Raw genomic sequence first — 25,706 nt, forward strand, 5'->3', positions numbered from 1 at the left:
TTAGCTAGAATTGTCACTACCGAAACAGTCACTACCGAAACATATGGTAGTGACCTGATGATTTCAGTAGTGACAAAATTAAATGGCAAGTAGTTCAATCCCATAATTTTTAAATAAATGTGTTGTGTGGACTAAAGGGCGGCCCAGAGCACCTTTTGGAAGATTTTGGGAGAGAAATGAACATCCATCCAACAGTGCAGTCACTACCGAAACACTGGATGTCACTACCGAAACAGTGCAGCACTACCGAAACACAGGATGTTTTGTAAAAAATTAAGTATATTGAGTAATCAACTAAAATGTTATGATACTGATTGGATTAATGTATGTTCAATTTCATCAATTAACAACTCTGGAATCAATATGATCAGTATTTTGCATTTTACAAAGAAATATTGCACTTAGATTTTGATGAATTGTATAAATTGATCTTGAAAATTTGATAAAAAATTCATTTTTATGGATTTCATTGTGAAAACCTTCAAGAAATATTTGTAAAAATACTCTTCAGAGAAGGGAAGGAAACACAATCTGAACAGGTCAATAATAACACTTTTTTACTATAGTAAATGTGATGTTTCGGTAGTGACAATTTTTGGAAGAGGAAAAACATTCCAACACATTCTGAAAATACAATATAAAAATTGACTGTTCTTTTACTAGATAAGTGTACTTTAGATATGGTACAATATACATACGGACAAAGTTTTGGGAATAAAACATAAAAAAAATCCAAATATTTCCGACCTGACTTTGCACCAATTCGGTAGAATGGCCCATATATACACACACATAAACATGTGTTTGTCTCCTTCACACGCACACACACACACACACACACACACACACACACACACACACACACACACACACACATACACACACACACACACGCACGCACACACACACACACACACACACACACACACACACACACAGACACACACACACACACGCACACACAGACACAGACGTGCACACACAGACGTGCACACACACACACACACACACACACACGCACACACACACGCACACACACACACACACACACCAGGAACCCATCAGATGGAAGGTGGAAATGACAGCTTCCTCTCTCTCCTCCTTTAATTTCCCTTTGTTTCTGGTCTCCTCCTGGGATAGAGGGATGAAAAGGAAGACAGACGTCGCCCTCGGAGGCTGAGCGGCACTTTGTAGTTGGAGGCCTTTCATTTTCCTTCTTCCCTTCTTCCTCTTTTTTGACACGTCACGTTTAATATGGAGCGAGTGCAGAAGGCCTCACCTCTCATCTCTCAGGACTCGGGCTCTCGCTCGCTCTCTCTCTGTCTTTTTACTCCTCTCTTTTCCTCTTTACTTCAATCCCTCCATCTTTCAAACTCTCACTGCTACCAAGTAGTGTAGTATGTGTTTGGAACTTATGTCCCAGGCATGTGTGTATGTGTGTGTGTTTAGGTGTAGTTAAACTTAAATATTACACAGCATATTAGCATGTCTCTTACATTTTGAAACAGCTTCTTTTTAACATCACATTACATTCATTACACTACATTACATTATAATAATCTGAGTCCCTAGCACCTCTAATTCTCCCTCAGTATTTCATGCGTATCAGTTAAGGTTCTATCTCAAGGTCGAGGAGCTGCTGGTGTGATACCTTAAAGGGACATTAACCTGCCATCAACAGCAGCCGACGTGCTTAATGGCTCCATCAAACATGGCTCCACCAACTGTTCATTGTACTGACAGCGGTCTCATTGCCGTCGCCTCTGATGTTAAGTGTTACCTCCACCCGTGCTACTGAACTCACTGTGCTAATTAGAGCTTTGGCCTTGCACACGTGCATAGTGGCACTCGGGGGATGCGAGTTACCTCCTCACACTTAGTAGCACTAGGGCGTCTCATGGGCGCAGGGCAACCTGTGTCCCTTTAAAGAGCATATCCTCCGGAGCTGATTACGTTCCGGCACATTCTAACTCTCATGTTTGGCACCAAACTGTAGCTAATCTATTTCCCACGCCAGCTCCTACTCTTTTGTGTTTGAAGAAAAAAAAAAACGTCCTCCCCTCCCTCCCTCTCTCTCTCTTACTCTATGTCTTTCACTTTAGACCCCTTCAGGCTTGAAAGAGTTGGTCTGCCATAAGCTGTACATTTTGATTTGTTCTGCCAATTACCGTCTACTACGCCACCAGCTTCCCTCACACACACAGAAGCACACACGCAACCACACACACACACAGACACACACACACACACACACACACACACACACACACACACACACACACAGGAAGCCCAGGGGTTGCTGAAATAGAATGGCAGCAGTCACAGTCAGCCCATACCCCCACCTGCGCACCTCTCACACACACACACTCCTCTCCCAGCCCCTCATAACAAAAGCAAACGGCGTGGCCTTTTTGTGGCTCCAGTGAGGCATACTCTGACAGATTGGCTGGGGCGCTAACCAGCCAGGACCCCTTGACGGAGACAAAGAGGTGGAGAGGGATCACCCACAGAAGAATGGACTGCCAAATGCAAAAAAGACATACTGAAAAGGGGATGCAAAAGGGGGGGGGGGGGGGGGGGGCAAGAAGTAAAGTAAAATAGAGGGAGGTCTGGAGGGAGGGAGGCAGCAGAGTAAAAGAGAAAAAGAGAAAAAAGAAAATTACATTGAACTGATGAAGAGAGAGAGTGACGTGGACCATCTGCCTCGCTGGCCAGCCACAGTCTGTCATCTGTGGTGTTAGAGCCCTGTGTGTTAATTAAATGGATTTGTAAGTTTCAGATGGGGGGGGCATGGGTTTCTGTTTAAGTGTGTGTGTGTGTGTGTGTGTGTGTGTCAGCATGTGTCTTTGGTGGGGGCGGTCAGACAGAGGAGCACTAGTGTGTTGGAATTTTAAACCACCCATCATTCTTCCCAAGTCATCACCTATAGTGCTGTGCTTTGCACTAAAGGGAGACTGAAACACATTTTTCTAGCATGTGTTAATAGTCATCAACACTGTTGTGGTGCAGCGCTGAAATTCTGATCGAGCTTTGCAGCTCATCCCAAGTCTCCCTTCTGCCCGTGAGTTCCAATTACTTTTCAAGTGGCTGACCTGCTTGTATGACAAACTGAAGGTTAATAACCTCCCGCCCGCTCCATAATCCGGGTGATTGTGCTGACAAATCCTGCTGCTTTGCGAGCGAATCGAGCAGCAAAATGACCTGTTTAAATCCCGATTGCATGTGGGAAAATTGTGGGGGGAGACAAACATGCTTAGTAAACCCAGGCAAGGGTGAATAGAGTGAAATAGTATGTTTATCTTTACTGTTCACCAGGGTCGAAATTGGTCTTCGGGCTCACTAGACACGAAACAACAACATAAGAAGCAAACAGGCAGTTAATAAAAGAAATACAGGGATGAGGGATTTCTTAAATGCATTTTTAGTTGCCAGAGGGAATCTATAGCGCCCTCCGGAGTTTAAAGGCGATCTACCCAAAAATGTTGACATTCTAAATTGTTGTATGATGTTTGGAAGGAAAGAATGTTCCGGTGCACTGACTTGCCTCGGTTTTAAACAGTTTGAGTTCACAGGCGGAACAAGTGGGGATTCAAAAGCAATTTATCCTACATTGCCATCATCAATATTCAGCTTTGCCTCACGTTTGCTTGGGGCCACGCCATTCGCATTACCACTTTACCGTATTAATCTCCTCTCCGAGAGCATCCATTTCACTCAGTGGAAAGGCTTTTTAAAAATTCCTCAATTTTTCCCCCCCTCTCTCTCACAGAGTTGTAGCTCCGCAGAGTGATCAGATTTGCGTGACCACGACGAATCCACAGAATGTGCACTTAGCGCACTGCCGTGTAGCTCATTTTCAGAATCTTTACGCCAATTTGGAGAGCTAATTGCTTGTCTGGTGCATGTGGGCATACGGTGATGTATAATGTGGATTTAAGCTTCGTCTCTATGGCCATAAATACCGCCCGTGGTTGGTGACTTCCCGAAGTTCATTAAAATTCATGAGTCCAGGTGATCTCTTAGAGAGGAGACGACTTTCTCCCCTCTCCACTCCCACACCCCTCTCCTCCAGGCTCACCTCCTTCCCCTGTTTTCTCCTTCACTGCTCAAGGGAATCACTGCTCTCACACACACACATACACACACAGGATGCTTTAGTCACTTCCAGAAAGCTAATGATGAAAGGAAAGGCTTTTGTGGCAGGGTAACAGACCTGATACTGTACCCTCCCTCCCTCCCTCCCTCTCTCTCCCCCCTCTTCCACTTCTTTCTTGTGTGTGTGTGTGTGTGTGTGTGTGTGTGTGTGTGTGTGTGTGTGTGTGTGTGTGTGTGTGTGTGTGTGTGTGTGTGTGTGTGTGTGTGTGTGCATGTGTGCGTGTGTGTGTTTCCCGAAGTACCCCATCTCTTCAAGAACCTAATACTCCCGGCAAATGCGTCTTTACGAGTGTGTGTGTGTGTGTGTGTGTGTGGTTGTGTGTGTGTGTGTGTGCATATGTCTTTGTGTGTATTTATTTGAATGTGGTGTGGCAGCCGCACTCCACTGAGCTAACACATAGGTCACAGCATCCCTCTCTGATTGGCTGTGTCCCAGGAGGAAGGAGGAGGGAGGGAGGCAGGGAGGAGACGACGCTGGGGAAAGTTTGCAGGAGGAGCAAGGGCTAAGTCAGAAGCTGAAGGTGACTGCTGGAGAACAGAGGCACCCGAGCAGCCAGGGGATTTAGTGAGCGTGGAGAGGACAGGAGAGGACCCGAGGAGGCAGGACGTGACAGAAAGAAGGGGACACTGAAAAAGGAAGAAAAAAACAACACCAAAGACCCGAGGGAGAAACAGACGAGGAGGCCGAGGACAAGAGAGAGAGAGAGAGAGAGAGAGGAGGAAAAGGTAAGGAGTAGAATTCTAACAGGTCCTTTTTACTTGTGTGGTGGAGCAAAGGGTCTCCTTTTCAGCTTTAAAGTCTGTGTTAGAGTGGTGGCCTGTTTAAAGGGTTAGAATAACATCTGATGTTTAGAGATGAAGAACATAACAGCGTTGCAGAATCACAGTGGCTGTCGGCAGGTGTGCTGCCGGAGTCTTTGCTTGTTGTAATCAGCAGAGAAGCAGCCCAGGCAGACATGATGGGTTGTCAGAGCCACTGGTGCAGTTGAGCCTGCAGGGTGTTGTATTGGATTGTTTGTGTTTTTGTGCTGCAGAGATGAACTTTGTCAACTTTAGTTTTTCAGGAAAGTTTTAAGGTGTGTGTTGTTCAATGCTGTTTGCAGTTGAGAATATTGTGTGTGTGTTTGTGTGTGTGTGTGTGTTTGGCTCTATGGGAAAAAACGTGGGAGTTTTTATATTTCGGGGCCTCTTGTTTAACATTCAGATCCTCATTCAGCCGTCAGTCTCAAGGGTTTAATTTTTCAAGAATCTTCACCCTCTTATTTCCTTTGGTCCTCTCGTTTCTTCTCTCTCTCTCTCTCTCTCTCTCGCTCTCTCTCTCTCTCACTCTCTCTCTCTCTCTTTTTGTGTGTTTCTCGAGAGCCATTAAGCTGTCTCCTTTCTGGAGGGGAGAAAAAAAAATGAAAATAAGTGAGGAGATTGACAAGTACGCTCTCACAGGGCACAAAGACGTTCAGGCCATTATCGATGTCAGAGCTGGCGATTAACGACCCTCAAAATGACACGCATTATTCACATCGCCTGAACACAACAACGCCAGGCCTAAGGAGACTAGAGAGCAGAGGGGACAGTTGAGGAGAGGACAGGAGGAGAGATGAGTATAGGGAGGTGGAGGATATCCGATGGGAGGAGAGAAGTTAATGGCTAGTATAAGGAGGGAAGGAGACACAAGGAGAGGAGAGTAGTGAAGAGAGGAGAAGTGGGAAAAGCAGATGATAATGAAGGGGTGAATATTGTGTGTGGAAAATACAGGAGTGGAAAAAAGTGTTGAAAGCAAAAGAGAAAAGAAGAAAATAGGAGAGGAGAAGAAGGGCTGCTGTGGAGATGTACTTAAAACAAGACTGCTAAAGAGGGAGAGAGAAGAGAGGAGTGAGGAGTTGAGAGGACAGTGTTTGTCCTCTTCACAGCAATGTTTAAGCGCTGTCTTTAAGCGGAACCTGTAGCTGGTCAAACGTCCCTATCTGAGTTCTGCAGAAAACCCTCTTCACAAGCAAACAGACAGAGGAGGCCTTTTCAAAAAAGATCCACGCTTGCTCACACGAGGCTGGTTGTCCTGGAGACTAGAGAATTTGGCTTGCGGTTTGGTGACTCTGGTAGCCAACTTTCCAAACGAAATGCATGAAGGATGACATCAGTGCCACACACTACAGCTTCTGTGGATGAGAGAGAGTGTGATGGGGAATGATTTCACTTTTCCATAAAGGACAACCCTATTCTTAAAATAGTCAAAGACACAGAAAGGGGGGACAGTAAGAAAGAAAGAAAGAAGACAGAAAGAAAAAAAAAGAAAGTAAGATCATTTCTTGTATTGTGCAGATTGAAAACAAAGACAAAGTTAGGAAAATAAAGTTTAAGTATTGCAATATGGAGGGAGGGATAGATTGCAACGAGAGAACAGTGTTTGGGAAAGATAAAACGAAAGAATTACCGAAGGATTTCTGTAATTTCTCACAATATGCAAGAAGGGAAGGGAGAGCTTCTCACACCATCTTTAATGAGGATGAGAGAGATATATATAGAGAGGGAGAGAGCCAAGGCTCAAACCTATTAAAAGTGAAATCAGAGCTTAAAAAAGAGGATGAAGTCACTATCACAGGCATACATTCAGAGGAATCCACAAAGTTAGACAAATACCTTGCTGTGAGCCAAACACACATGTGCAGACACACACACACACACACACAAACACACTGATGTGACAGATGTGATATATGAGGCACCTCTAAAGACTTGCATACTCCTACCATGAGCTAACACAGGAGCCTGCGCTGTAGGCTAGTACACCAAGGTCGCTAAATCAATCCGGAGATAAACCTCACACAAAGGTAATCATTGCAACTGCTAGGGTTTGTAGACATTTCCTTCAGAAGTATTGAGCGCCTTACTTCCTGTGTCCACTCACAGAGGGTTCTGAAACAACATGATTGACAGGTAGTGCAGGGACAAACACAACGCTGCCATTGTGGAATGTCTGACTTGGAGGAAAGCCTCACAACTAGACTAAAAGAGGACCATGCTGTTTGGCAGGAAGCAATCTTCAGTTAACAACAGATTGAGCATTTATAAAGTGCTGTAGGGAACTAGCTTTACCACTACAGTAAACTACAGCTTACTTTGATGGTCACCGTTGGATAGTATACTGTATAATTTGAGCTCCCACACACAGGTATTTTTGAGGGGCGGGTGGGGAAGAGTGGGAACAACAAACAACACCATTTTGATTCTAACATTGGCAAAACAAAGCAGAATGGCAATCCACCCACTGTGTGATCAAAATGCAATTTAAGGACCTTTAGAAGACCATTCTCACAATCGCCTCCCAGTTCCTTCATCATATATTCCCTTTAGCAATCAAAGGAAAGAAATACAGCAACAACAACTAATTTTTTCACAAATGCATAATGCAGCCCGAAGGAGTAGTCAGAGTGGTAGTATGAATCATCCACTTTGTGTTTGCAATGTTTCTTAAGGAGAAATCATTCGAGATGTTTGTGGGTCACTCGGCTCATCTAGCTGGTGGCCTGGCCTAGCCATCCTGGCCGGTCTGCCTGAGAAGGAGCGTCTTCGACGGGGTCAAAGATATGAAGCGCCACCCTGGTGGCATTATTCCCCCTACCATGCAAATCAATTGAGGTTAACAAATTGGCCATGACGCTACGCTAGCCCCCCTGGCCACCCGAGCCGTAGCGTGGGATCCCAGACTAGGGTGCCTCTTCATGGATCCTCCCCCGTTTAACGGCCCTTTTGCGGGACAGAGAGTGGAGGACACGGACATGCCGAGTGTGACATCAAGCCTTCCTAATGTGCTAACGCAACAATGCACTAATACGCTCAGGCTAACAGGCTCGGCCACCCACAGAAGCAGGGTGAGATGGAGCTGGTGTCAACACTTCTCTGATTCCACAGTGGTTGTTGGGATTGTGTGTGTGTGTGTGTGTGTGTGTGTGTGTGTGTGTGTGTGTGTGTGTGTGTGTGTGTGTGTGTGTGTGTGTGTGCGCGCGTCTATGTTTAGGGAAGTGAAACGTAGTCAGCCACCTTTTTTACAAATACACATACACATACAGACTCATGTGTTCTCTCCTGAGGATGCAGCCAGGCTGAAAATGAGACGCCTTAACAATATGGTCTTTCAGCTCGCTCTTCTCAGCACAGCTCAGCTGCTCCTACACACTTATAGTCAAATATATGCCTAAATGTATACGCAAACTCCATGTAACACACACACACACGCACACGTGCACACACGCACACGGAGAAACGCACACACTCACACACACAAACACACACACACACACAGGCTTAAATCTCCCTCCATCTCCCCTCTGGTTCTCGTCCGCTCCTTCCCTTTCCCCCGGTGAAATCAGTCCAATCTTTCTCATGACTCCTCCATTTTCTTCCCTTTTTCCTGTGTTTTCCCCTCCTTCGCCACTCTCAATTCCTTCAATTCTGCAATCAAGGGCAGAGACGGGGAAAAGAAAAGGGGTGTAGAGTAGAAAGGCACTGCGGAGAGGCAGAGCTGGAGGCGCAGCTGCCCCCGCTAACAAGTGAAAAGCCATCAGATTAGCCGCTGAAAGCTGCGTGGAATGTTTTGCCAGCACAATCATGTAGCATGTCAGCTCATTAGGCACGACAAAATGGGAGCAAATGCACGGGGTGCACGGACTGACCCCTACCATGGCTGGAGGTGTTGGGCCGATTTTAGGGGGCAACCGTGAAGGATAGGTGGAGAGGGGTGGTGGTGGGGGTGTTGTGTGTGTTCGGAGGGGGGCGGGGGTGGGGGGCTAAGCTGGTAGCTAATTTGACTTCATAATGACAAAGGGCCGTTTGAGCGGAGAAGAAAGGAGTGGGAAGGGGCTGGCACGGATGCGTCGTTTTGTCAGGGAGGGGCTCCCATGGGGACTGGGAGCTCAAAAGTAAGAGTTAAGAGAGAACCACCCCCACACCCCCACACCCCCACACCCCCACACCCTCGCCCACCTAGCCCTCACACACACACACACACACACTCATACACACACACACACACACACACACACACACACACACACACTCACACAACAAACTCACACACACACATTCATACAAACACACCCCTCCAGCCGTCACCAACTTCTCCTCCTCCCACTGCAGCCCCTGCTTTGGGACCCCTGTTCACAATGCGGCTCCGCCTCTGGCCCTGGCCCCTCTTTTGTGGCCCTTGAGTGCTGATGAAGTGAGCCTGAGATTCAGATGGAGTCCACTAGCAAACAATGAGCTCCCTCTTCAAACCCATAATGGAGTCAGAGTCTCTCTTTTTCTCTGCACTCTTTCTTTGTCTCCACCACTCCATGTTTCACTAGGTGGCAGCCTCCCCCGCCCCCGCTCTCTTTCTCCCTAATTCTTCTCCCATCTCTCTTTTTTTTCCCCGCTTTGTTATTCTCTTCTTTCCGTCTCTGTTGCTTCCTGCTTTCCAAGCATAAGAAACCTGATGGTGGTGTTTTTTGTAGTTCCGTCTACATGTGGGAGAGGAGATGCTAAAGGCTAACAGATGTTTGCATCCCGCCGGATCGAAAAGCAACAACTCTGACAAAAAAAAAAGCTAAATTCATACAGGTTTCATCTCTCGCTTTTCAGCCCCCACACCAAACCTCAGACATTGATTAAATGTAGATCGTTAACTCGGGTCGATAATGTGTGTTAAAAATGTAAATGAGTAAACAGAGGGAGTGTAAAATCTGTCAGTCATCATCACAGGAGGTTTCTGTTTCATGGATAAGGAGCTGAAGTGAGCAGTGCTTACTTTCCATAGGTCATTAAACAAATGTACTGGGGCAGCAGATGCTAAACGAGAGGAAAGATACTGAGGAAAAAGTGGGAAAAACTGGGATCTCAGATGCTGATGTTGATTACACATTTGTGTGTACCTGTGTGTGTGCGCAGCGTGTGTGTGTGTGTGTGTGTGTGTGTGTGTGTGAGGAAAAGAAAGAGTGTGTGTGTGTGTGTGTGTGTGTGTATGTGTGCTGGTCACCCTGCCAAGTGCAAGCATGTTTAACATGGTTGCAGATTGTATCTTGTAGTTGGGGAGGTGTAGTACAAGCAGAACATCTCGTTTTGGACTGGTGTGTGTATGTGTATGTGTCTGCATGTGTGCATTTGCATAATTCATGTGTGAGAATTAGAGGGCAAAAGACACAGTGGGAGAATGAGGAAGAGAGGGAATGAGAGATAAGGATGAAAGATTATGGGGGGGGAGAGAAATGGAAAGAGCAAGATGGCTCTCTTCCAAATCTTACACTCTTGTGCAGCATCATGTCTCCCTGACACAAGAGGACACAGCAGGGTTTGTGTGGTGTGTGTATTTGCATATGTGTGTGTGTGTTTGTGTGTGTGTGTGTGTGTGTGTGTGTGTGTGTGTGTGTGTGTGTGCATTTGTGTGTGTGTGATACACACACCCCTTGTTAAATCATAATCCAGTATAAGAAAGCCGCTCAGTTGCAAGGTTGGGGTCTCATTCCCATTGTCGAAAATGTGAAGGATGTGTGTGTGTGTGTGTGTGTGTGTGTGTGTGTGTGGCAGCTTATCTACATCGCCCTACAAAAAGATGCGAGTGATGAGTGCGTGTCTGTTGCTGAGGAAGTCATGCGGCGTGATGAACGGGAGGTAAAAGCCTCACATCCCAGCCCAGCGCTTAACTGCCATTCAAACACAACCTGCACAAAGCTTCCCAGTGCAAACAAACAATCAGCCCCACAGTGAACTCTCTGACAGCAGACTCACACAAGCAATCAAGGATTGTTCTGTGAGTCGTCTTCCCTCCCCCCTCCCGCCTCCCCCTTATCAGGAAGAGGTGCAGTTGAGTGTTTTGGTCTGTAGTGTAGGTTTTTAATGCCAGCCAGACATATCTGTTGATCTGATCAAAAGGTAGCTGAACCAAACGTTTATGTATTTATTTCTTTAAATTGTTGCTCTGTTTTTTTTTTCTTTCTTTTTTTTTTCTCACAGGCACAGATACTTCCCAACTACTGTCAGAACAGAACTGGTAGAGCTCAAAACAGCGTGGTGAAGACATTAAAGAAAGACACACACAAAGAGAAGAAAGAGGGAGAGAAAAGAAACCCTGTACCTGACGTGCCCATCATGGCAGACATTTTGCTGGTGAGGGGGAGGACCCAAGCACTGGTCGCCCTGCTATTCACCCTGGCAGCGTTGGCAAAAGGGCTGATGGTCCGGCAGTTGCCAGGCGACGACGGCGTGAAAGAGCTCCTGAGGAGGGTTAAGAGGGGCTGGGTGTGGAATCAGTTCTTTGTCCTTGAGGAGTACACCGGCCTGGAGCCCCTCTACATAGGCAAGGTAAGGGACACATGAAGAACACCAAGTATCTATCCCCACTCTGTGTCCATAGCAGTATGCAGTATGCAGTATGTACATAGGGTGTGGGGAATTCAAAATTGTATTCTTTTTTTGTTACTTTATAACATAACAGTAAATATAAAAATATTCACTCCGTCTAAGAGGTTATACATGTCTCGTCACTGAAAGAGGGTCTTGCCTGTGAGCGGTTATGAAAGTTGCTGGTTTCACTTTGATGACTTTGATGACATGGAGTTAACAAGGTCATTAGCATCGTCTCATAGGGATGTATAGATGTAATCAGCAGTGGCATGTTCGAGTAGGCCCCTCTACAGGTTTTGCTGCTGGTATATCTGACTAATTAGCCACTGCATAAGATATCATGTAGATCTGTGCTCAGACGCTGTCGGTCAGACTCATACAATCTGACAGTGCCAAGAACTCCCTGTGAAGTGTGCTATATACAGTACCAGTTTCTAAGTAGCTGGCAAAGCTCTAAAAAGATGAAGCGGGAAAAAAAAAAGAAATACATCATTTGATTATTTATAATTAGACATTGAGACTCATGAAACCTTTTCATATCAGTTCAGAAAAGGCTGATGCTCCGGTCAAAGCATGCCACAAACGACATGAACCTAGATGATTCATCACTTGAAGGGCTTGAACAAGCTGAAATTAGTCTTTTGATGGAAAAAATCTTTTCAAACTCATGGCCCATGAAAGCCTTTAGCAGAGGTTTCTGTAAGCTAATACCATTTCTGCGCAGTGACAGCAGATTCTTTCTGTGCACACCCCTTCAAAGTTCAGATAAAACCACGCTAACATTACATATTCAGGGCTCGACATTTACGGTTCAAGCATTTCAAATTGAGACAAGTTGCAACCATTTCATTATCCCTGTTGGACCCATTATCCCCCTGTGGCAACCACATATTCGTTGTATATTTATGATATTGAATGAAAATAAACTACATTTCTCATCTAGGTCCCACTGCACAGCATTTCACACCTATTGTACGCTATTGTAAAAACAAAGCCTAGACCACTGTTTGATTAATGATATCAATGCAAACATGGACTCAGTGCAGTTTTTTTGGATGAGGTCATGTCTTCAGTTAGTCTATGCAATACAGCCATCTTTCACAAACAACAGGTCACCAACTTATAGCAAGATAGAATTTAACTAGCCTCTTAGGCATCTTAGCATCTTTCTTCTTTTATCTTACAAATGGTTATGTAAGCAATCAAACCGACGCTTTTGTTATCACCAACAGTTAAGGTGAATTACAGTCAGACTTTAGTCTCTCTCACATATAGAATCCGCAATAATGTCAGATTACAAGCAATTAGTTATCGATAACGAATTGCCATTCTCACGTGCTTTTTAAAGTTAATGTTGACCCCTGATATTGTGCAAAAAAAGGCTACATTAATCAGCTAAAAGGGAAGGGAATTATTGTGAAAGAGTCACATCTCGGCAGGTTCCATGGCACATCGACTGGCATCTTACTATCAGTCCCTGCCCCCCTCCACCATTAGTCCCTGCCCCCCCATCCACCATCTAACTCCTTCACTTTCACCATACTCATCTTGCTTTCTATTCACTAAAGAGCCCTAATATAGTGCCTACTCCTCCATCTCTCTCTCTCTTTCTCTCTATCTCCCTCCCTCCTCTCTGTGTCTATGACAGCCTAATCCCTCTGTCATATTACCAAGAGAGGCTTTGTGGGATATGACATGTCCCAGGGAAAGAGTTCGTCCTCCTCCCTGCCTCTCTCTTCCTCCCTCGCTCCTTCCCTCCTTCTCTTTGTCCTCTGTGTTCAAACAGTGTCCCCAGGTTCAGGCCTCAGCCATCTCTGTGAGAGAGAGGGGAGGCCAGTAATTGAAAGCCTGACTATCCTCCTCTGTCTCTCACTCTCAACCTCTCTGTGTGAAGACAGGGACACTCACTGCGGCTCTGCCCTCACAGGCCATGCCATGGAGGGATGGGGGAATAGAGGGATTGCAAGGAGAGGTACGAGAGGAGAATATAAGAGTCCAGAAACTGTATTTTAAGTGGCACACAGAGAGGAGGAGAGAGAGGTTGTCAGAGAGGGTGTGTATCTGACTAATTTGAGTTCTTTTGGATACAAAAGCATGTTTTTCGACGCAATACAAACCATGTTTGTAGGCCACACATGCAATCACATACGCATAAACACAAAGAGGAGAGCCCTACATCGGAGGTGCCCACTATCTCCTGGATGTAATTGTTCCTCGAACCCTTCTGCAATCAAACTCAGAGGACACACAAACACACCACTCCAAGCCAAACCAGTATGGAAGCAGTGGTCAAACTGATTGTAATTGCAATCACAAAATGATTCACTTTCCCTGTCCTTCATTGTTATGAAAAGACAAGAAAAGTAACATTATCTAGGGTTGTCACAGAAGCATTTATCCATTTACGAGATTGAATGCTCCAACACTGGGAGGCCATGACGCCCTCCACACCACTGTGGCTCTCAAAGAGGCTCAATATCCTTTAATTTCTGTCTAATCAATTTCCGTTGAGCAGCTTTTTTGTTCACATAAAGAGAATGCAAGGCAATTATGAGACTGCAATGGGCACATCGCCAAGGACAAGACCAGGATGGGGCTTGGATTGAAGGTCGGGAAGAAGGTCAGAGTTTGGGGTTTGGAGATGAAGCTGCTTTTGCAGAAGGAAGAATGGATGAACTCATCCCTCCACACTGTTGTGTGTGGCTGGAATCTTACCCCCTTTATGATGGAGCCATGGTCGTCAGAGTCGTAATGAAGTTTAATTACTGCGGTGAGAACATTCCAGCTTTAATTCTGAGGAAGGAAGGTAGGAAAGAAAGAAAGGACAGAAAGAAAGAAAGACAAAAAAGTGAATGTCTGACTGAGCTGTGGAGAGACTTGTGTAGGTGCTCTCAGCCTCCAAACCCTCGTTCCTGCTCTTTCTTCCCATTTCTCCAGACATCACTTGAACAGACCCTTGGCCTTTGCAACAAAGGCGGTAATTGTCTGTGTTCTCTCTGTGGTAATTCCACCATGATCAGAGTTTGCAGAGGCCTTGAGGGAAAATCACATCTTTTGGGCTGATGCATGATTGTACTCCTGAGTGCTCAAAGGGGAATCGCTAGTCTGATGCTCCAGATAGCAATCAACCCTTACCCCGCCCGCAAATCACTAAATGGAAACTCTTTCATAATCAAAACAACAAAGTGTGTGTATATGTGTGTTTTTTCTTGTTTGTCTGTGTTTGTGTGTGTGTGTGTGTGTGTGTGTGTGTGTGTGTGTGTGTGTGTGTGTCTGTGTGTGTGTGTGTGTGTGTGTGTGTGTGTGTGTGTGTGTGTGTGTGCGCATGTCTATGTGTATGTGTGTGCATTTAGTCTCATTCAGATGCTATATTAGCATCAGGTCCCTTAGGGAAGTCATCAATCACCATGGTGACGGCTCGAAATGCTTTAGCTGAAGGCTGAATGGAAAATGCAGCCAGAACCGATAGGTTTTGCCCAAAAGCCCCTCGGGTCTGCGCATAGCAGGACCGGTGGTGGCACCATGCCCCAGGTTCGGTGCTTGATTAGGGAGGCTGTCAAGCTAAAAAGGCACCGGATGCCTAAAAGAGCCCGGGTGATGTAATGTAACTCTTGAGTGACAGTTGCTATGCCAACGCCAATACGTCACCCGGGTCTTTATCGCTCATAACGCGATTTACTTCAGAGCATATTGCATTGAACTTCGCTACCTGAGACCGGCTTGCTTGTATTTGAGCTACAATAAACCAACCAAAACAACCATGTACTTGATGTTTGACTTTGGTAGGAAAGTTGTTGATTCGCTAGTTTATATAAATCAAATGTATGTATCAAAGTAAGCACATTCCATCAGCTAGCTAGCTCGTGCTAGTGTCTTGTTAGCTTGAAGCTATTCATCTGTTGTTGTGTTTAAATTAAGACACTCCTTAATGTGTTGTGATTTTTAGACATATCTGACGGCACCCACAGTTACATTTGAACAAAACAGGGCATTGTTTGCACAACATTTTACTAAAGAATAACGGGGGATTGCTAGCTTTGATATGCTAGCGGACATTGCTAACTTACAGAATACCATCAGGCAGGTGTAGCTAAAACTTTTTAGTCGCTTAATATTGTGCCTAAACGGACACTTTGTACCCCGACACTTTTTGGCTATCAGTCAGAGAGTCTCAAGAGTTGTTCGAAAGCCATCAGCTACTTTTTAGTCGCTTAATATTGTCGCACAAAAGGAGGAATTGCTTTTAGCAATATAGATGCGGGGTACGCGGTGACCGGCTTACGTAATGCTAACGTTGGCATAGAAACTGTCACTCAAGAATCAACATTACGTCACCCGGGCTCTTTTAGGCATCCGGTGCCTTCTTAGCCTGACAAGGCCATTCTTCCACTGAAGTGTTGCCGGACTCACTGGCTTTCTAGGAGACGTACAGAAGCTCTCACTAAAAGGTAATTAAAAGGCCCTGGAAGACACCCATGCAGACATGTTTCTGTATTACATGAGGGCTGTGCTGTGCTGGCCTGTTGGGCAAATCCTCAGCTTGTTCTGCTATGTGAAGTGGATCTAGTACACCAGTACACCAACAACAGGCTGAACTGGAAAGGAATGTATATTGTGGTTTGAAAACATTTGAGAAAAGATGGTTGTTTACCTGTGCAACAAACTTAAACTCTGTGTCTACCTGCTGAAAGCATTTGCTTCTGAGTGAATGACCTTCTGTGCCTGTTAGGGAAATCTGAGAGTTTCTTGACACTCCTGCCAGCTGGTTCCATCTGGGGTCCTCTGAGGAGAAACAGATTCTCACGACCAAAAAGGTCTCTGTGAGCTAAATGGACCTGTGTGTACATACTGCTCAGCCTGTCTCTTCCATTTCTATACCAACTCTGCTATGCTCAAGATTTTACCAGCATCTTCCGCCTTTTCAGGCTAAACAGACTGTCAGACTCTTACCACCAGATTCTGATCTCCACCTCAGCTTTGTCAAATTAGTTCCTGCCCTCTTTTTTCCATGATTAAGCAGAAAATAAAGATTGTAGCAAAACTATTAATTAACCGATTAAATGTATACCAGTACCTAAAATGTATAAATGTAATCAGTATACCTAATGTATACCTTAAATGTATACCTTTGCTGGTCCTTCTCCAGACAAGTCGTATTGTATAAAAATACTTTTATGTGATATAACCAATGTATGGACACAGTACATACACGGGACAGTTCTTAAGGTTTACACAAGTACTACAGATACAGGGAACGGTTTTTAAGAGTATATTGCTGAACTCTTTCTACACAGCTACACTCAGACATGGACCATGGCGACGGCGACATCCGCTACATCCTTTCAGGCGATGGCGCCAACTCCACCTTTACCATTGATGACAGCACGGGGGATATCCACGCCATCCAGAGGCTGGACAGGGAGGTCAAGGCCACATATTTGCTACGAGCCCAGGCCCGCCACCGGCTGACCGGCCAGCCCCTGGAGCCCGAGTCTGAGTTCATTGTCAAGATCCAGGACATCAATGACAACGAGCCCAAGTTCCTGGATGGACCCTACCAGGCCACCGTACCAGAGATGTCTTCTATAGGTAATTCAAAGTGAGGTTATAGTAGCTAAAGGTTGTTATTGAGATTCTTCTGTACTAAAATACTTTTCTAAAGGATTCTGTTTGGTGTGTGTATTTGTGTGTCTAGTGTGTGTGTGTGTGTGTGTCAAACCTGGTCTTAAAAGAAAGATGAATCAGACATTATAACCTTCTCTTCTTATCTTCTCTCTTTCTATTATTCCTTTATCATCCACCGCTCGCTTTGCTACTAAGGGACCTCTGTAATCCAGTTAACTGCGACCGATGCGGATGACCCCACGTATGGGAACAGCGCTCGAGTGGTTTACAGCATCCTGCAGGGCCAGCCCTACTTCTCTGTGGAGCCTAAAACAGGTGTGTATGTGTGTGTATGTGTGTGTGTGTGTGTGCGTGTGCGTGTGCAATCGCGTGTTCATGTGTGTGCGTGTGAGTGTGTGTCTGTCTCTCTCTCTTCGCGTTTGTGTGTGTGCATACTCTGACTCTCTATTCGCTAGGCTATAGAATATGTGAAACCTTCTGTCTGAAATTAGTTATGGAAATGCAGCCAGGCTGTGGATGCATCACCCCCTAGTGAATATATATGTGAACTGCATGACAGTTTAACCCCAACATTCTCTCAGTTCCCTCTATGAGCTAACTTTTATAGCTACACTACGTAATGCTAACATTGCGCAGTCTTTGCACAAAATAGATTCACCTTGATGGGACTCATTTAGTCCGTGTTTATTCTCCTGTTGATGCCACTGTTGTTAGAGCAAAGCTGTGAGAGTTAATGAGTTCCCTGTGTTCCCTCTAACCAATGCCATTTAATGAATTACTGGAAACCGATTGGAATGAACACCAGTTAACAAATCCCTGAGCAGTGACTAACAAACTGAATCCCGCTCGCCCCTTATCCGATGCTTGTTAACCCAAGGTCCTGTAAAGCCTCCCAAAGCGGAGGCCATGGCTTCTCAATCAATCAAATACACATTGATCAAGCACCAGTTAGGAACACAAACGGTCTGACCCTGGCGACCCCTATAGTGACCTGGTCTTCTCACCTTTCTGTCATATCAAAATCCATCATCTCCAATCACGTGCCAACCAGTGAGCTTTTAGTGACTGTTTCGCTAAGATATGGACTGTCCACTGCGGTCCAGCTCTGTGGGGCGTGGTATGGCCTCCCAGACCAACAATGGCTACACCGGGGAGTGTTGGTTAGCTGTGTTTTTCAGCTTTGGCCGGCCGTGTCATCATAGATCATGATGAATCTTTGGCTGTCGTGTGCAGGATCCTCACAAGGCTTTTAGTGTCACCAGGGAGGGACCGAAAGTGCTGACGAAGACAAAAAACCTGAAACCATGGCCAGTGTGTTTGTGTTTTCGTGGCTTTATGCCAGTGTGTGTGTGTGTGTGTTTTAGTACGGTCGTGTCTGTAAATGTGTGTATGGATGCGCATAACAAAGCACAATACAAAGATGTTAGTGTTAAAACTGGATGTCTGTTGGAGACAGTAAGAATGTGTGTTCTTTTAATCTAAAATCTGAGATATAAGGTGGATGTTAATGAGCCTGTAGGACTGGCAACAATGATTTGTTTATGCCAGACTGGTGGGTGTGCATTTGTGCGTGTGTGTATGCGTGTGTGTGTGCATGTGTGTGTGTGTGTGTGCACATGAAGGTCAGCTGCGGTTTAGTATGTCTGGGTTAAAAGGTTTAGTAGGACAAGAGGTTAGTTACCATAGATACTGTCTCCGTGGCAATTACAGCTTAATGTGCGAGTGTGGAGTGATCATTAATGGCCAACACTTCAACCTGTCATCTGAATTGCCTCTCCCTCCTCTGTCCCTCTTCTCCTGTCATCCCCCTCTTTTCAGCCATCCATCATTAGCCCCATGCTCTCGTCTTTCTTTTCTCAGTCGTTGTTGTCATCCTCGTGTGACGCCCCTTCTTCTCTTCCGCTGTCGTCCTCACTCCTCTCTGAGGGTTCTCATGTCCTGCTATTCCCTGCTCTACAAAATCAATTGGATCAATTGTAAATTAGGCCAGTCATAAGACTTGACAATACTTCATATTTTCAAACTTGAATTATTCATGTTCGTAGTTATGGAGACCATACCACACAGATAACAGCAATTACATCTGCCTTTCTCTCTATTTCTTTCTCTCTTTTTTAGGGATTGTACGTGTGTCCCTGGCAGATATGGACCGTGAGGTCAGGGATATGTACCAAGTGGTCATCCAGGCCAAAGACATGGGGGGACAGATGGGGGGCCTGGCTGGTACCACCACCGTCAACATCTCGCTCAGCGACGTCAACGACAACCCACCCAAATTCTCCCAGAGTAAGGACCTTTGTTTGTCTCTCTGTTCCAGTATTCTCGACCATTTTCCTCACTTATGTTTCTCATGTTTTTTTTTTTCAGTTTACCAATCCATGTGGGAATACTAGGTAGCATTTCAGTGCTGTGCAATGGTCTTAAACGGAATGTCATTGTCTGTGCAATTCCAGATAACTGATTCATTACCTACGCAAGCCTTAAATTCCTTTGGAATCTTCCTCCAGTTATGGACTGGCTTCACCCTCACAAATTCTATTATAATCACCCCCTCCCTTTCAGAATCACTCTCTACGCCCATCACCAGTCACCCCGTTCTACTCATTCCCCTACAGTTCATTGACAGCCCTGAGTGGTCACGTGGTCAGCTGGTTGTCCCACTGACGCTGTCAGTCTCTGACTGGTGGTCTTGTCCCCGAGCACTGGGGATCCCCAATTATTCTCATAATTCCTTAGCGAGTAGACACCACCAATACACTGGGCTAAGCCGAAGACCAACATGCCTCAGGGGCTTTCCTTAATGACCTCTCACTATGCTCAGTACCGCAAACAGGGCAGAGGCGACTGGTGTCTGTGTCAGGTGATTTGACCCGTCCACTAATGTGGCTGGTTCAGTCCAGACTAATGAAGACCCTATTAAGATGGCTCATGCTTCCTCTTGCATATTTGTGTAATGACTGCAGACTGGCAGGCTGCTGGGGGATACTCTGGCACCCTCTGCTGGGGAGTCTCGTATATGACTTGCTCTAGTTTTACTTGAGCTTCGAGGATCAGTGGGTTTTCCATGGGGATTCCAAGTAGACCCGTGTCTGAGTGCGAGTCATCTAGGGAAGATGTAGCCCAAATGAATGCTGACCTCCCACACTCTACCTCTCTTTCTCCATCTCTCTGTCTCTCCCTCCCACACTCTCCCTGTCTTTCTCCATCTCTCTGTTCCTCCCTCAGAGCTTTACCAGATGAGTGTTCCTGAATCTGCCCAGGCTGGGTCTGTAGTGGGTAGCATCCAGGCAAAGGACCGTGATGAGGGGGTTAACGCTGAAATGACCTACAGAATCATCGATGGTGATGGTCGAGACACCTTCAAAATCAGCAATGACCCCACCAACATGTTTGGCATCATCACCATCAAGAAGGTACCTACAAATACAGTCTCTATTGCAGATTATTTGACTCACCGGAATCCTATTAGATTCCTCTACAGACCAAGCAATTTTATACTAGTGTGTTCATATGAATAACATATATACAAATTATAAACAATATAAAATTAATTAATTCAATGTTAAAGACAGATGGCATTATCAGGGCAAGGAAAAGTATCCCAATGGGTCGCGATAGCTCCAGAGGCTCACTGCTGTGGACTTTTGGCAACTCCTCAAAACAAGAGAACGTTTCTAAGAGTGTGTTTGTGGGCTGTCTCTTAGAGTCTGGACTTTGAGAGCAAGCGGAGCTACACACTGAAGATTGAGGGCTCCAACACGCACCTTGACCCTCGCTACCTCAGCAAGGGCCCGTTCAGAGACGTCACCATCGTGCACATTAGCGTCGAGGATGTGGACGAACCACCAGAGTTCCGTGTGCCATTCTACTATGTGGAGGTTCCAGAGGACGTTGAGATTGGAACCATCTTCACCTCGGTGACCGCTCGAGACCCTGACATGGCCAACAACTCTATTAGGTACATACATGGAATGGATGCTTTCTGAGCAGAATAACTACTCTATACTAAACAAACAGAGTAGTTGTTCCCCTCAGAAAGTATGTTCGCGGCAAATTAAAAAGTTACTGTTATTGAACAGGCGATAACACTCAGGCCACTGAACCAGAATGTGACTGCTCAGGGGCTGATGCTGTTATAACAGCACAGGCATAGTTGTTCCATCAGGACCCTCACATCCACAACTGATGTTAGGGTTCCCCTTAGTGGACATTGTTGGAAATGCATATATATATAATTTATAGGCTATTTTTCTTTTGGTTTGCCAGGTACTCCATAGAGAGGATGAGTGATCCTGGGAAGTACTTCTACATTGACATCACATCCGGGTCACTGATGACAGTACTGCCATTGGACAGAGAGGAGATGGCCTGGCACAACATCAGTGTACTGGCCATGGAGATGAGTAAGTAGTCAATTTCACATATACATGCAAACAAACATGACCATGAGCAAAGGACAATCAGTTCTGAATCAAAAATGTGATCCATCTCAGAAGTTTGGTCACTGCCAAACAAACTACATCAGTATTTTACTTGTAGCAGTCCAATGTGATTGATCAAAGCTGTTGTGATATACATAGAGCAATGAAGAGGGAATAGGATGGAGATGTTTAAAACAACATTCTATTATTTTTATATCTGATCACTCAGTGTTTGTGTGCCTTCTCTACTCAGGTAATCCCAGCCAAATCGGAAGTGTGTCTGTGGCGATAAGGATCATGGACATTAACGACAATCCTCCTTCACTCACTCCGTACTATGAAGCCTTTGTGTGCGAGAATGCTAAAGCAGGACAGGTAAGACCTTGCATAGCCAAGAAACACACACACACACACACACACATTCAAGGAACAAATGTCTGATGTTCTGTTACTTGTCATTCTCAGTTGGTTCACACCCTCACGGCGACGGATGTGGACGACCCAATTGGAGGACAACATTTTTACTACAGTCTTGCCCCAGAGGCTGCAAAAAACCCCAACTTCACACTCAGAGATAACCAAGGTGTGCTTTGATAAACTGATCACTTGATTCATTGATTGATACTGAGAATTGACTGCTTGACTGATTGATTCAGTGAGAGAGTAAGTGAGTGAATGAGGCATTGAGTGATCGATTTTCTGTTAAGTTGGTTGGTTGGCTACAAGACGGATTGATTTGTTGATTCTTTTATCGGTTTGCTGGATATTTGGGTGATTAAATGATTAATTGATCAATTGATCTGACCAGCGTTTCCCCCCTCTCTGTGGCAGATAACTCGGCGTGGGTGCTGACGCGACGTGGCGGCTGGTCGCAGCAGGAGCAGAGCGTCTACCACCTGCCCATCCAGGTGTCGGACGGCGAGCTGCCAATGCAGAGCAGCACGGCCACACTCACCGTGCGCGTGTGCAGCTGCGATGCCGACGGCAACGTGCTCTCGTGCAGTGCTGAGGCCTACACCCTGCCCGCCAGCCTGAGCCGAGGGGCACTCATCGCCATCCTGGCATGCATCCTGGTCCTGCTAGGTAAGAAGGGATACAGATAACTACACACACATACACCTTGTTACAGGTTTAAGGGTGGGGCAGTGCAGTCTAACTGAGGAAACAATCACAATGGGAGATTAAAAGAAGGTTTTTAATTCGGTACTTCACTCAAAAGGCACAACTCAGGTAAACTCCAAAGCCCAACACCAAACACAAAATGTCCCTTTTCCCCTCTTCAGTCAGGGGCTTCCTCCGCTTAAACAATTGTCAAGTCTGCTAGTTACTTTCCTGTATGACTGTCAGTTCCCAGTTGGTCCGTCCAGCTCCTTCCAGTCTTTGGGGCTATCCTTCCCCCTTCCGATTTTGCTCTCTCAGGCTCTCTTGCCGAGGAATCTCTGTCCCTCGGTTTCTGCCGTTTGTGGGATCTCTGTCCCTCAGTTTCGCCCAGCGTTACACCAAGCTCAAGGTTCTCTTGTACAACAGGAACCACCGCTCTTAGGTACCATTACCATTATGTGACATAGCATTCCTGTTTTACATATGTGTGTCAAGTAAAGTTTCACATTTGAAGCGTCTGTCTGTTTCAATGTCCTTCTGAAAAACGGATTTATGGCCAACACTCTAACCACTGTAATTGTAATAAACTTCTTATCTCTCTCCCTCCTTCCCTCTCTCCCTCCTTCCATCTCTCCCTCGTTCCCTCTCTCCTTTTCCCCTCCAGTTATGATCCTGCTGATGCTCTCCCTGAGAAGCCAGCGCAAGAAGCCCTACCTGACGGACGAGGAGGAGAACGTGCACGAGAACATTGTGCGCTATGACGACGAGGGTGGTGGCGAGGAGGACACAGAGGCCTTTGACATCGCAGCGCTCTGGAACCCGCGCGAGGCCCAGCCACCTGGGCGCCACCCGGGCCGCCAGGACATGCAGCCTGAGATCCAGACCCTGTCACGCCACGTTCCGCAGGTCCCCGTGGGAACCGCTTTTGCCCTTGCCGCCGGCGGTGACGGCGTCCACGGCTATGTGCTGGCCAAGCTGTACGAGGCGGACCTGGACTTGTGCGCGCCGCCCTACGACTCTCTGCAGACGTATGCCTACGAAGGCGAGGGCTCAGTGGCCGAGTCGCTCAGCTCACTGCAGTCCAGCACCTCACACGCCGACCACGACTATGACTACCTTAGCGACTGGGGGCCGCGCTTCTGCAAGCTGGCCCAGATGTACGGGGCCGTGGAGGACGACAACTCCCTGTGGTAGCGTCCGAAGACTGAGGAGGAGAAGAATCCCCAGCCGGACTCTACAAGAATAAGCCCTGGAGAGGAGAGATAGAGAAGGGGCCGGGGGAGGAAGAAAGGCAAGCAGAGAGATGAGGATATAGAGAGGGAGTCAGACATGAAGAGGAATGACCCTCATTTTCACTGCTACTGTCATTGACAGCCTACATGACCGGCTTGTTATGGCCTAGCAATGAACTTCAAATCCTCAATGTGTTCATATGTGTTTATGAGAGAGAAAGAGAGAAAGAGAGAGAGAGAGAGAGAGAGAGAGAGAGAGAGAGAGAGCATTTTAGAGAAAAGGAAATAACAAGACGAACAAACATAGACAAAGATAAAAATACAGAAAAATGAGAATGATTTATCTGGAGAGAAAGCGTCAGCACTTCAGCACAAATGCTACAGCTAGTAACAGCCTATCAGCAAATCTACAGATCAGCATCAGAAAGAAGTGCATAAAGAAAAAGGCAAGAGAAAGAAAAAGAATCATGAATTTCTCTCTAGGAATCAGCCAAATGACTGTGACTGAATCTCTGAAATGCTGGTTCATATTGGATTGTTCTGGCAGTCATTTTCATTTTCATCTCATGCCAAACCATGGTGTTACGAACTGTGAAGCTGGTTATTTTCTGATGTTTTATTCTTATATTTGGTGAAACATTTCACTCAGTCATTTACTCAGCAGCTCCCTGTAAGATCGTTTTATTTATTCGCGCTGGTATTTATGTTTTAATTTTTCTAAATTATTATTTTCTAAAAGAAGCACTGGGTGTTGATCAAAAACTGAATGCAGTGGCCCAGCCGTTGATCCCACATGTCCTGGTCACTTATTTTTGACTTAATGTGAGGAGGAGTCAGAGAACTGTTATTCCTTTGGGATTTCGTTTAGTGTATTGACCCAGTTAGATGTGTGTACATTTATCCATGACTTTCATGGTGTTTCTCTTCATGTTAGGTTTGTTCGGTAGTCAGACGAAAACACGGTGGACAAGCTGGAAAGCCAGGGGATTATTGACACACGAAAAGCCATTTTGACAAACTGTGTTCATGTTTTCCTGAAAATACAAAGCCTTCATTCTCAAGGAAGTGGAGCTGGTAGAGCTGGAGGGGAGACACATACAAGTGCGCCGGTAACCCTCCTGGAGTGGAGAACACACCGCAGACGGACGTAAACACTTCACCAAACCACACCACAATCAGTTTCACCAGTGGCTTAATAAAATCACCAGAGTCCTTCCTTTCTTGGGAGTCTGAGAATCCGCATCAAGTGCCAAAATGTGACGAGAGTTCTCTTCAGAACACCAAATACACAAACCTGTGATGGGTGATGACAAAGAGAACCAGAGCGGACTGACAGTATGGGTGGAATCTACCTGAGAACTGTACACAGTTTCAGTCAAGCCAAGTGGTATTTGAATGTACAGATTTTTTGTATACTTGGTAATAAAAGACGATAAATCAGTCCTTGTTATGTTGATTTTTTCTCATATACAGTACTGTGCAAAAGTTTTAGGCAGGTGTGAAAAAATGCTATGAACTAAGAATGCTTTGAAAAATGTAAACAATTAATGTTTATTTTGTATCCATTTACATGGTAAGACTGAGCACAGCAACAAGACACAACGTAGTTATACTGCATCAGCAGGGTCTCTCCCAGACAAAGATTTCAAAGCAGACAGGGGTTTCAAAATGTGCAGTTCAAGCTCTTTTGAAGAAGATGTTGAGGATCGTAGACGCAGTGGTCAGCCAAGGAAACTTAATGCAGCTGATGAAAAACACATCAAGCTTATTAACCTTCGAAATCGGAAGATTTCAAGCAGTG

At 45.7% G+C, this 25,706-nt stretch overlaps 1 protein-coding gene across 1 annotated transcript; it reads left to right on the forward strand.

The window, feature by feature from the left end:
- Nucleotides 1-11,271: 11,271 nt before the first annotated feature.
- Nucleotides 11,272-23,867, forward strand: LOC308378411 (cadherin-20-like; the record flags this gene model as incomplete). The annotated part of the gene is made up of 11 exons (XM_080855315.1): nt 11,272-11,484; nt 16,821-17,115; nt 17,347-17,466; nt 19,270-19,437; nt 20,377-20,564; nt 20,856-21,109; nt 21,418-21,554; nt 21,826-21,947; nt 22,038-22,155; nt 22,404-22,655; nt 23,338-23,867. 11 exons carry the CDS (start codon nt 11,272-11,274, stop codon nt 23,865-23,867), a joined length of 2,397 nt encoding a protein of 798 aa, XP_080711441.1.
- Nucleotides 23,868-25,706: the final 1,839 nt, after the last annotated feature.

The sequence above is a fragment of the Sprattus sprattus genome, assembly GCF_963457725.1.
Source record: "Sprattus sprattus genome assembly, chromosome: 17".
Classification (NCBI taxonomy): domain Eukaryota; kingdom Metazoa; phylum Chordata; class Actinopteri; order Clupeiformes; family Clupeidae; genus Sprattus; species Sprattus sprattus.